We start from the raw sequence: 11,706 nt of genomic DNA, 5'->3' as shown, positions 1-11,706 counted from the left end.
AACATCGCTTGAATTACCACTTACTCTACATACATAGCCATATCTGCCTTCCGTCTCAGTATCACAAGAACGACTTTGGCCCCTTGGCTTCCGCCGGCCCCAGCAACTCATCCGCGATGCCGCGACCCGCCGCCCTCCCGGAGAAGATGCAGCCTCCCAGGAACGTGCCCTCCAGGCTGTTGTAGCCGTGGACGCCGCCGCCGCCGAAGCCGGCCGCCTCGCCCGCCGCGTACAAGCCCGGGAACTTGGCGCCGTCGGCCCGCATGACGTTGCTCTCGAGGTTCGTCTCGATGCCGCCCAGCGTCTTCCTCGTCAGCAGGTTCATGCGCACGGCGATCAGCGGGCCGTGCTTCGGGTCCAGCAGCTTGTGCGGCGGCGCGATGCGACTCCGCCGGTCGGCCCAGTACGTGCGCCCGTTGTTGATGAGCATCGCCTGCGCGTCCTTGGAGTAGGCGTTGTCGAACTGCCCGTCGCGCAGCTCGATCGTCTCGCGGATGTCCTCGAGGCTCAGCACCGGCCCGCCGCGCTCGCGCTGCAGCTCGTTCATGCCCTGCACCAGGTCCTCGAGGTTGCTGCGCACGACAAAGTCCTTGCCGTGCTTCTGGAAGTTCTGGACGGGGACGGTGCCCTTCTTGCCGAAGACGCGCGTGAGGAGCTGCCACATGCTCTTGCCCGTCACGTCCGGGTTCTGCTCGGAGCCCGAGAGGGCGAACTCGCGGGCGATGATGCTCTGGTCGAGGATGAACCACGTGTAGTCGTAGCCCGTGGCGCAGATGTGCTTGAGCGTGCCGAGCGTGTCGGTGCCCGGGAACAGGAAGGGCGGCAGCCGCTTGCCCGTCGCGTCGAGCCACAGCGAGCTCGGCGCGGGCAGCACGCGGATGCCGTGGTCCGGCCAGATGGGGTTCCAGTTCTGCAGGCCCTCGGTGTAGTGCCACATGCGGTCGCGGTTGATGACGTTGGCGCCGGCGGCCTCCGTGATGCCGATCATGCGGCCGTCGACGTGGGCCGGCACGCCGACGACGAAGGTCTCGGGCACCTTGGGGCCGAGCCGGTCGACGGGCCACGCCGCCTTGACGGCCTCGACGTTGCCGCCGATGCCGCCCGAGGTGACGGCGACGGCCGATCCGTAGATTTCAAAGTCGCCGGCGATGTCCCGGTTGGACTTGACGCCGCGCGGCGAGTCGTCGGCGGCGAGGACCTTGCCGCGGACGCCGACGGCGCGGCCGTTCTCGTCCGTGATGATCTCGTCGACGCGGTGGCGGAATCGGAACTGGATGACGCCGTTGTCGGCGGCGCGCTTGACGGGCTCCGCGAATACCCTCACGACCTCGGGCCCCGTGCCCCAGGTGACGTGGAACCGGGGCACCGAGTTGCCGTGGCCCTCGGCCATGCCGGCGCCTCGCTCGGCCCAGCCGACGTTGAACAGGAAGCCCATGCCCCTGGCCTTGACGTAGTCCTCCATTTCGTCCGTGGCGAAGTTGACAAAGGCCTCGGCCCAGCGGCGCGGCCAGGTGTCCTCCTTCTCGCGGTCGAACTGCGCCGAGCCGAACCAGTCCCTCATGGCGAGCTCCCTCGAGTCCTTGATGCCCATCCTTCTCTGTTCTTTCGAGTCGACGCAGAATATGCCGCCCAGCGACCAGAACGCCTGGCCGCCGAGGTTCTTGTCGTTCTCCTGGTCGAGAATGATGGTCGGCACGCCGCGCTCCGCGAGCTCGAAGGCCGCTACCAGACCGGCGAGGCCACCGCCGACGATGATGGCGGGCCGCTCGAGGAGCTCCTTCTTTCTTTTGGCGCTCATTGCTTCGAACGTTGGACCGGGGGGCGATGAGGAGGAGCCGTGGGAGGAGCGCTTCGCAGGGCTTCGGAGGAGGATGTGTCGGACGATGAGCTTTATCAGCCAGGCGGATGCGCCTATGCCGGCGAGCGTGGCGACGAGGGTCTGGATGGGTGTCTGGGGGAGGGGGATGAGGTCGCGCACGTGCTGCATGTGAGGCGCCATAACAGCGTCGGAGAAACTATTTGGCTGTCTGGCTGTCTGACTGTCTGGCTACCCGACTGTCTATCTGTCTTTGTTGTGTGATGGACTGAACGGCTGACTGACGGGGGGGGGTCAGATGGAGGGCGGGGAAGAGGAGAGGGAGGTTGGTTGATATCTTGGCTGCAGGACGGATTGCCTGATTCTCTCGGCCACAGATGTGAAAGGAGGAGTGACCGCCGACGAAGAAGTTCTGCTTATGGCTTGCCTAAAGAGGAATGCATGCAGTATGGGAGGAGAGGGTGCTTATCCTCGGCCGACGCAAACTATTTGGGGTCCCGACGGAGGGCGAACTAAGGCGCGGGGAGAGAGGGGGCGAGGTCCGCGGAAGACCGATCTGCGACGCCGGTTGTTCCGGCGCAGGGAGCTCGTGGGTTGGTGTTCGAGAGGAGGGCCGGGAAGATTGTCTCATTATTTATATCAGTAGACGTGCGAGTAAATGAGCGAGTCTGGCAACTCGGTCTGACGTGAGATGGCGAGTGAGTGAGATGCGAGCTTAGTGAGACGGAGCTCATGAAGAGTCAGAGTAAGCTTGCTCACTAAAGCTACTCTTTCACTGAAACTCTCTCTCGCTCACTGAAGCTGGCATGTGAGAGCGCTGAAGCACACACGGAGCTTGAGAGCTCAAGACACGGATATGCAGGGGAATACTCTGTGCCTCGAGTCAGCTCAGCTCACAGTCCCTTTCTTCTCCATGCTCCCCTCCCCCCTTGACTCTTGCTCTGGAGCTAATCCCCCCGTGCGGGGTGGTGTTATCCGAAATCCCCAGACGGACGCATGCATCCCTCAAAGACGTGCCTCGGCTCATTAGGGGTGGGAGGCCTGAAGCTGAGCCGTCACCTCGGACCATCATCATCGTAATTATCCTCATTTTCATTAATTATGATCCGTTTTCTCATCAAGAAAAGCATACTGGGCGAGTTGATCTCATTTCTATTAATATCTGTAATCAACGCCGAGCCCTTCCAGCACACTCAACACACACACACACACACACACTCACTGAACCTTGACAACCACCTTGCCAAAGTGTCCCCCGCTGTACAGATACTGGTATGCCTTGTCCGCCTCCGTGAAGCCGAAGACGCGGTCCACCACGGGCTTGATGCCCTTGTCCTCGTAGAAGCCAATCATCTCCTCGAACCTCTCGCGCGGCCCATTGATGATGCCCTTGAGCGTTACCGTCTTGCGCAGCGCCAGCAGGTTCACGTTGGTCCGGTCCTCCTCGGCGTCCACCTTGCCCGACAGGTACCCGATGCAGGCGATCTGCCCGCCGAACCCGATGGCCTCGAACGAGTGCCGCAGCGTCTTGGCGCCGCCGGTCTCGAGGATGATGTCGGCGCCCTCGCCACCCGTGACCTCGTTGACCTTCTCGTCCCAGTTGGGGTTGCTGCGGTAGTTGACCGTGTAGTCCGCGCCGAGGGCCTTGGCTTTCTCGAGCTTCTCGTCCGAAGACGACGTGATGACGACTGTTGGCCGTGATTAGTGGTCTTTTTCCTGTCCATCGATGGATGGATGGATGAATGGGATAGATAAATGGGATAGGTGAATGAATGCATCCATTTACTCACCCGTTGCGCCCGCGGCTTTGGCAATCTGCAACCCTGAAATCGCAACGCCGCCGGTTCCCTGGCAGACAATCACCTCACCCTTGCCGCCGGGTTGGCCCAGCGGCCGGAACTGGTTAATCGACATCCACGCCGTCACCGCCGCGATCGGCAGACACGCCGCCTCCTCGTCGCTCAGGTGCTTCGGCGCCCTGACCAGACCCTCGGCGGGGAACACGCGGTACGACTGCAGCACGCCCTCGAGCGGGAACCCGAGCCCGGACTTCATGTCCGCCGCCTTGATCTGGCCCCGGATGTGCGACTGGTTGAAGATGGACACAACCCGGTCGCCGGCCGTCCACCTGTCGACACCGTCGCCCACGGCCTCGACGGAGCCGCACATGTCCGACGCCGGCACCAGGGGCTCCGTCTCTCCGGGGTTGATCGTCTTGTGGTGGTTGTAGAGGCCCATGGCCACCTCGGTGTCGCGGTAGTTGAGCGAGACGGCCTTGATCTTGACCAGCACCTCGCCCGGTCCCGGTTGCGGGATGGCCGCCGACGCGAGGAAGAGCTTGTCGAGCCCGTCCTGGCGGGTCTGCCAACGCTGCCCCTCGTTGTTGCTCATGATGCCAGTAGTTGTGTCGGGGGTTGTGATGTCCTTTTGGCCTGTGTCCTCCGTCTTTTGTCTTCTTGGTGATGTGTAGAGTTCGTTGACGCTTTTCCGTGGATTCTGATCGTGCATCAATCACCAACAGACTAAAAGCTCGAAAATTCATCAGAGGCTAGGCCTCCTCTTGACCCCATTTGGGTTCTTATTCAAGAATGACGCATGCATTAGAAATCAGCTTCGGCCGGTCCCCGCAAAGAGGTGGACCGGGCGGAGGAGCCCATCGATCGGTTCCAGCTCTGTGATGGATGGGATGGAGACGGCCGCCCCGGTGCCGAGATCGATTCACCGGTGCTTGGTGCTTTCGGTCTCGGTGTCTTCTTGCCGATAAATCAGGTAGTCTACTCGACTCATGCCTTGACCCGAGGGCAGATCCATGTAAAGTCCAAGATGGGGGGGGGGGGGGGGGGGGGGCTACACTCGGTCCAGCTGGGGGCAAACACACCAAACACGTTGGTTGAGCTCTCGTCTCCGGCCGTTACGCTGTGAAGTGGCAATAACAACTATTGGAGATGATCCCGGCCATCCTGGTGCAATTATGGACACCGCCAATTCAGCCACAATGATTTCCGTCCACTAAATGAATCGATCGTGAGACGGGCAGCACCCAGCATGAAAGCTGTGGAATTATGCCCATGGGATAGAGTTGAGGCTGACAAGCTGAGCCAAACCCTTTTATTACGCCCACTCGGGTGTTACTTCAACAAGTTATACGCACTTCAAATTGGAGGCGCGTCACATATGTTTAAAGTGTACGCCAGATAGAATTGTTTAGAAACTTGACCAGCATTCATCAGAGTCAGCATATGTTTAGCAACCTGTGTACGTGGCTTCTTGACTACGATCTGTTCTGAATACCCTATCAAGCTACTGCGGCCATCCTTTCCGTTACTTCACTCCCAAACCTTCTACAGAGCCAGGAAGATATCCCCTAAAGGCATTCCGTTTTCAACCAATTCTGGGGCAAAGAACGCAGCCGGCCTGGCCCCTCACGTTGTCCTGAAGATTGCCGCCAGGGTTGACAAGCCTCTGCATCGGCCCATTCATGAGGAAGTGCATATCGCAGGTCGGAGCGCTGCAGAGGTTGAATGTTAGCCCACCGTATCAAACAGCACCGGGGGGGACTAGTACGCACCCGTAGAACCAGCATTCTTTGGCCCTTCCATAGCGGGCGGACATGGTGCTGGATCTCTTCTCGCTCGGGATCTTCTGATGCATGTTCTCGTAGTAGCACCACAGGGAGCACTCGCCCGTGAAGTCGACACCGCTGCAGAGTGTGAGGTCGCAGATGCGCTCCGCTGCGAGGGCTTGAAGGCCGGCTTCTCCGATGCTGGCCATCTGGGCACCGTAGGCTTCGACCGAGACGATGTCCTGCCACTCGGCGACTTCGGGAGATGCGATCGGGCTGGATGACGTGGGCGTCGCTGCGGCAGCCGCAGCCAGGACGAGGGTCAAGAAGTGGTAAATGGCCATTGTGAAGAGATGCTCTGGACTAGTGGCTTGATAACTTCTTGAGCATCAACAGGAACCATGGTCGAGGCATGTCTAGGTCTTTATATTCTGTCTGCCGAGTCCGATGGCGAATAGCCTTGGGTGCCTCATTCTCATTATCTCCATCAACAATAGTAACCGTTGATCTCCACAAACATGCAGGAGACTGGAATCCGACCACGACTAGAGACGAACACGAGGATCAAATCATCGTTGTAGCACATGAAATGCCGCGTATATGCGCCAAAAAGTTTGTTCCACCTTCAAAGCATCGACCGCAGACTCGTTTTTCGTATCGAGGCATCGTCTATGGGTATGTTTGGCCCGGCAATCGGTCTTTTGGACCATGTTTGGGCAGGCAAACGACAGCTTTGGAGACGAAGGACTCGCTGTCTCACGTTTTCTCTCGAATCCCTGTGGCAAACAATAAATAGTCAAGTTAGTGCCTGTCCTTCTAGGTATCTGAAGGCACAACTACAGTGATTGATTCCAGAGGACGATTGTGTTCACCGTATCGCAGTGAAGGTCTTCATTTTGCTTCACAAAGCCTGGATCTTGCAAAAGCGAGTTTGCTGAACCTGTTTTCTACCTCAACAATTCACCCTTCCAAGTTTGTTGTCCAAGCGTCGCCATGTCAGGTCATGAGAGACGCTTTAGACAAAGGCTGCGCTACTTGGAAAACGCGACGTGTGTGACCAATACTGGATGCAGCCGCAAGCAGCAAGATATGGACACCGGCGAAGTGCATACGAGATGGCACCTGGAACTGTGCACGAACTTAACAGCCTCCGATGTTTATGGCTCCAGCAATGTTTGCCCCGGATTAGGAGCAAAGGCGGTGTTGCGGTGCACATACGGGGTGTGCCCAAGCAAGTCACCAAGTTCGCTGCACACTCTCTTGACATTTCGTATTGGGCTTCCATTGGGGACTAAATCTCCCTGGACGCACGTTTCTCAACAGTCTCACCCTTCGATAGGTTGAATAACCATTGCAAACTGGTGGTTTTCACTTGCAGTTTCTTGAAAAGTGCCTATCTCAAGTTCGCCATCGCAGGTGTAGCATTTGACGTTTTGTTTCCTTGAGTACTGATATTCCATCCTTTTCAAACGAAACAACTGCCGTTGAGATTTTCGGAGACGAGACAAGCGAGCCGTTTGTGTTGGAGGAAACAAGGACCTGGAGCCTTATCTTACTCGGCACCAAGGTCAACTCGACGAAGCCCTGAGAGGATGGATTCTCCAGAAGCCATTCTGACACGACACTGGATATCAGCAGAGAGACTGATTTTGTAAAGCACAGTTCTCATCATAGTTCGGCTGAGGTTATCCATGATTACCGCAGGGAGGCTGGTGACGCGAGCAGGAAAGCGAGGTCAGAGATGCCATGATATTACCACCCAACTCACGATAGAGTTTCTTGCTCGGTTTCACGGCCAATCAAGAAGCTTGCTGCTGAAGTGTTATAAAGCAATAACGTTGTACAGGCCGAATGGAGAATGACCGTGTTTCACTTAGGCTGTCTACAGAGTACCATTTTGGCAATTGCTTGCCCCTGATGGCACAGATTCATCTACCAGGCGAGTCCCAATATCTCGGATTCGCACGTTTCGTTTTTAGAGTTCAGGATGATGACCCTCCACTAACCAGGGGAGGCGGGGTTTCTTGGCCGGGATTTGACGTGCGGGAATCCATCCCAGTTAAAATCATCGACCACAGTGAGACCGACACAGTTGCGCCCTCGGTTACGCGTACTTCCTCCCGCCTCCTGCTTCAGTCCGGTGGCGAAAGTCTCTACGGACCGTGGCTGTTGACTGGCGTTGGACCAACAACTCGTGCCCCGAATGCTGTTCCTACATGTTCCTGAGAATCGCCTGTTAGATTGCCTCCCACCGGATGCGACGTTCGTCCCATCTATTAGACTTTGCCTGGGTGGGGTGGCATGCAATATAGTTGCCCTCGCTTTGGTTAGTCGCGGGGAGCACCATCGTCCGCAATGTTTCAACTAGACAGGCAATCTGACTCAATGTTGTAGAATAGAGGGATTCTACCAGCGGAAACCACGGACGTAGGGAAAAGGAGAGAGAGGTTCAGTCAGTTTGAGGGCTCAATATACCTTGGAGTACATAATGTGTCGGACAGTATCGTTCCCGTTGAAGTGAGAAGACCTTTCGGCATAACCAACTTTCGTCTTCTTTCAACAGTGCTAGCACTACTTTCATTCTTTTCCTCCCACCGGGTCTCCTCGCGGGCCGTTCCTTTCTTTCCTCGAGGCTTCCTCGATTCATTCCATTCTTTCTCTTTCCAACGAACGATCGAACCTCTTCGTCATGATGTGGCAGGGATCACACCTCGCTTTCTTGCTCGCCGCCGCGAACGTCTTCGCCCCAGGCGTCCAGGCCGTCGATCCCCTCGTCGACCTCGGGTACGCCCAGTTCCAGGGAGCCGTCACCGATGCCAAGCTGGGCGTGACAACCTGGAAGGGCATCCAGTATGCCGCTCCCCCCGTTGGAGATCTCCGCTTCGCCGCGCCCGCCGACCCCGTTCAGACCGGCTTGATCAACGCCACCGTCCATGGCCACATCTGCCCTCCCCAGCAGCCCAACGATTGGACCGTGTCCGGCACCTACTCGCGCTTCACGGTCGACGAGGACTGCCTCTACCTGAGCGTCACGGCTCCGTCCAAGGCCAAGGCCGACTCCAGGCTTCCTGTCGTCTTCTTCCTCCAGGGCGGTGGGTTCGGTTCCAACTCGAACGCCAACTGGGACGCCAGCGAGATCGCGTCCGACGGCAACGTCATCGTCGTGCAGATCAACTACCGCGTCGGCATGTACGGCTTTTTGCAGAGCGAGGAGGTCCGCGCCGGCGGCAGCCTCAACGCCGGCATCAAGGACATGATCAAGGCCCTGGAGTGGGTTCAGACCAACATTGCCAAGTTCGGCGGCAACCCCGAGCAGGTCGTCCTCGACGGCGTCAGCGCTGGCGGCTCGGCCGTGGGTCTCCTGATGGCCGCCGACACGGGCGGCAAGCAGCTCTTTGCTGGCGGCATTGCCGAGTCCGGCGGCTGGGTGACGATGCGGTCGATGGAGCAAGGCCAGGGTCAGTACGACTGCCTCGCCAAGGAGAAGGGCTGCTCCGACTCTGCGGACTCGTTGGCATGCCTCCGTGCCCTGAACCAGTCCGCCGTCCGGTCCTCGAGCTGCTGGTTCAACCCGGGGATCGACGGCGAGCTCTTCACCGACAGCATGGTCAACCTCTTCAAGCAGGGCAAGTATACAAAGGTCCCGACCATCTGGGGCTCTTGCGCCCAGGAGGGCACCATGTACTCTGCGCCGCAGTCGACCAACTCTACTGAGGAGGCCAACAAATGGCTTCTCGGCCAGGACCCGTCTCTGTCCAACGCCTCCCTCGCCATTCTTGATGATCTCTACATCAACGTGCCGCAGCCGGTGTACCCCGACTCCGGAGTCAAGTGGCGTCAGGCGGCCAACGCCATCGGCGACGTCGGCAACCACTGCATCATCCGCAACATCCAGGACTACTTCGCGCGCGACGAGGTGCCGACGTACAACTACAAGTACGCCGTCCAGGACCCCAAGTCCGAGGCCGAGGGCTTCGGGGCCTACCACACGGTGAACACGTACGCCTTCTGGGGCCCCAACCGCACCGACGGCAGCGCGCCCGCCTCCTACTTCGATATCAACAAGCCCATCGTCTCGCAGTTCCGCAAGTACTGGGTCTCCTTCATCCGCAACCTGGACCCCAACACCGACCGCGAGAAGGGCGCCGCCGAGTGGAGGCCCTTCACCGGCCCCGAGGGCCGCGAGAGGCTCTTTGTGCAGACCAACAACACCCACATGGAGAGGATGAGCACCGCGCAGGCGCTCCGCTGCGACGTTGTGCGGCCCTTTTCCGAGAACCTGGGCAAGCCCGTCGACGAGGGCGCGGTCACGGAGCTGGATGCGACTTTGGCTGCCGGCATCAACAGCACGACCGAAGACACAAAATTCAAGAAGAGACACGTTAGACAGTTCTCCAAGTATTACTAGGCGTTAGTTTTGCATGTTTCATCCAATGGCACCGACGAAGCTACTCTTGGACTGCTATCCACAGACCCATCGGCGTCAAACTTATCAACATGTGCTGATTTGGTTCGGTATCTACAGTGATGAACGTGCAAAAAAACAGTTGTTTGAGATGTACAGTTTAGTGACCAATGTTGAGCTACAAAGCCATTCCAAACCGACCATATGGTCAGCATCTCCCTGCGCAACAAGTCAGGGTCTTTTTCATCTCGAAGGGTCGACAGCAGGCAAGCCAGGACAGACAGCACTTACAAGAGCTGATTTGGTTGTCATAATCGCCGGAATAGCCCTCGTCGTTGGCTTCGGCGAGGTTGAAATTGTAACCGAGGGAAACACCCCGGTCGTCGCCCTTGTTGTTGCAGCCGGTGAACCTGTTTGGCACTCTGGTCAGCTCGGAACTGGCCTCCCGTCAGGTATTGTTCAACTCACTTGTAGAACTGACAGAGACCGCCGGTGTTTGAGCTCAATGAAGTCGTCTGGTTGTCGTACTTGTCGATGAAAGTCTGGTTCCTGTTGAAGCTCGCATAACTCACTGTCGCGGCTGGCAGTCAGTTCCATGTTGTCTTTCCGAGAAGATTGATGGCCTTTGGCGCAGGTCAGGGTCGGATTTCTTACCGCATCGTCCGGGAGGGGCCCCGAAGGAGAGGCACTCTCCTAGGAAGCCGGCGTCGGAGCATTGCAGAAGGAATATGTTATCGGGCGTGACCGGGGGCCGATCTGGATCGGGGTTGCCGTCCCCGGGCACTGCCTGACGCTTCCAGACAGCACCGTCGAGCGTGATCTTGGGCGCCTTCAAGAACGCGGCGTACGCCTCCGGGTGATCCGCCTTTACTACTGCAGCGAGGTTGATAACCGAGTTTTCTTGAGGCGCAGGCACAGCGCCGGCCGGCTGGAAGGCCAGCGAGGCAAATACGGCGGACGTGAAAACCTTGAACAGCATGGCAACCGGAGACTTGGTGACTGTTTTCTATGATGATTACTTGTCGTACTGGATCCGGAACAAGGTGTCTGTAGCACCACGGTTGAAAACAGAGACAAGAGCCAGCCCAACGCAGCCTCTCCTGAGGGTTCGCCACGCGATATTTAAATCTTCTCGACGCTCCCATCTGCCAAGTTTTCTTCCCCCCTCTCGAGAGAAACGAGGCCGGTTTGAGTTTCCAGTCGAGTGGCGGGGGGATCCCGTGTGCGAGTCACTATCAAAGACTAATGTCGCCCGCTTGTCCAGGACCTACAGAAACATTGATGAAATCAAGTCAGGCCGTCATATGGCCCCCGCCCCTGGCTCCCGAAGTAACATCAGTAAACCCTATCACCTTGCTCGGTGGAACATGTCGCGATGTTTCCCCCGGAGCAAGACCTGGCGGGGGGGCTGCAGGCACGCATTAACACAAACAAGCATGCATGCAGCGTCGGCACTTGGCGTTATCCGGTTCATCCGAAATGGTCATCACGAACGACTGCTCCAACACCTCACCTTGGGCGGCCTCGGAGGAGGAGCGACTGCGAGACTTCCGCCCCCCGACGTCGTAACGAGTCAATCTATTAGAGTCTCAGGAAGTACGTCGCCGAGCCTGGCGAATGCCACCTCGGAAACATGGATGCCAAGAGGGCGCCCGACTCGCCCGGCGAAAATGGAAAGTTGCGCCCGAAACGGAACCTTGTGGCGCTGCCAGATCCTTGTCGGTTGATCGGAGAATAATAGCCTCGACGGATCCCGAGGAGATCGGCGTAAGTATGTAAGGGGAGTCATATCGGTCACAGGTTAACTGAACTCCCAGCGCAGTCCTCCGTGTCCCTCCGGCAGTTGATTCTCGCAATTGACCAGCATGTTCAATATCTCCTCCTTGGGGACTTGGATAAACCTAGATATTTGAATGATGAGAA

General features: G+C 57.9%; 5 protein-coding genes across 5 annotated transcripts; 1 reads left to right on the top strand and 4 right to left on the bottom strand.

Moving 5' to 3' along the window:
- Positions 1 to 61: 61 nt before the first annotated feature.
- On the bottom strand, positions 62 to 1,999 carry CH63R_01625 (FAD binding domain-containing protein; the record flags this gene model as incomplete). The annotated part of the gene is made up of 1 exon (XM_018296600.1): positions 62 to 1,999. The coding sequence occupies one exon, from the start codon at positions 1,997 to 1,999 to the stop codon at positions 62 to 64; it is 1,938 nt and encodes a 645-aa protein (XP_018164962.1).
- A 1,035-nt stretch (positions 2,000 to 3,034) lies between these two features.
- Positions 3,035 to 4,207, bottom strand: CH63R_01624 (Zinc-binding dehydrogenase; the record flags this gene model as incomplete). The annotated part of the gene is made up of 2 exons (XM_018296599.1): positions 3,035 to 3,504; positions 3,607 to 4,207. The coding sequence occupies 2 exons, from the start codon at positions 4,205 to 4,207 to the stop codon at positions 3,035 to 3,037; spliced, it is 1,071 nt and encodes a 356-aa protein (XP_018164961.1).
- A 990-nt stretch (positions 4,208 to 5,197) lies between these two features.
- CH63R_01623 (uncharacterized protein) lies at positions 5,198 to 5,722 on the bottom strand (the record flags this gene model as incomplete). The annotated part of the gene is made up of 2 exons (XM_018296598.1): positions 5,198 to 5,324; positions 5,385 to 5,722. 2 exons carry the CDS (start codon positions 5,720 to 5,722, stop codon positions 5,198 to 5,200), a joined length of 465 nt encoding a protein of 154 aa, XP_018164960.1.
- Positions 5,723 to 8,070: 2,348 nt separating this feature from the next.
- Positions 8,071 to 9,786, top strand: CH63R_01622 (Carboxylic ester hydrolase; the record flags this gene model as incomplete). The annotated part of the gene is made up of 1 exon (XM_018296597.1): positions 8,071 to 9,786. The coding sequence occupies one exon, from the start codon at positions 8,071 to 8,073 to the stop codon at positions 9,784 to 9,786; it is 1,716 nt and encodes a 571-aa protein (XP_018164959.1).
- Positions 9,787 to 9,991: 205 nt separating this feature from the next.
- On the bottom strand, positions 9,992 to 10,762 carry CH63R_01621 (uncharacterized protein; the record flags this gene model as incomplete). Its single annotated transcript, XM_018296596.1, has 4 exons — positions 9,992 to 10,002; positions 10,066 to 10,193; positions 10,252 to 10,354; positions 10,438 to 10,762. The coding sequence occupies 4 exons, from the start codon at positions 10,760 to 10,762 to the stop codon at positions 9,992 to 9,994; spliced, it is 567 nt and encodes a 188-aa protein (XP_018164958.1).
- Positions 10,763 to 11,706: the final 944 nt, after the last annotated feature.

This window comes from Colletotrichum higginsianum, chromosome 1, assembly GCF_001672515.1.
Source record: "Colletotrichum higginsianum IMI 349063 chromosome 1, whole genome shotgun sequence".
NCBI lineage: Eukaryota > Fungi > Ascomycota > Sordariomycetes > Glomerellales > Glomerellaceae > Colletotrichum > Colletotrichum higginsianum.
Note: the sequence above shows the minus strand (reverse complement) of the source record. Positions and strands in the feature narration are given on the sequence as shown.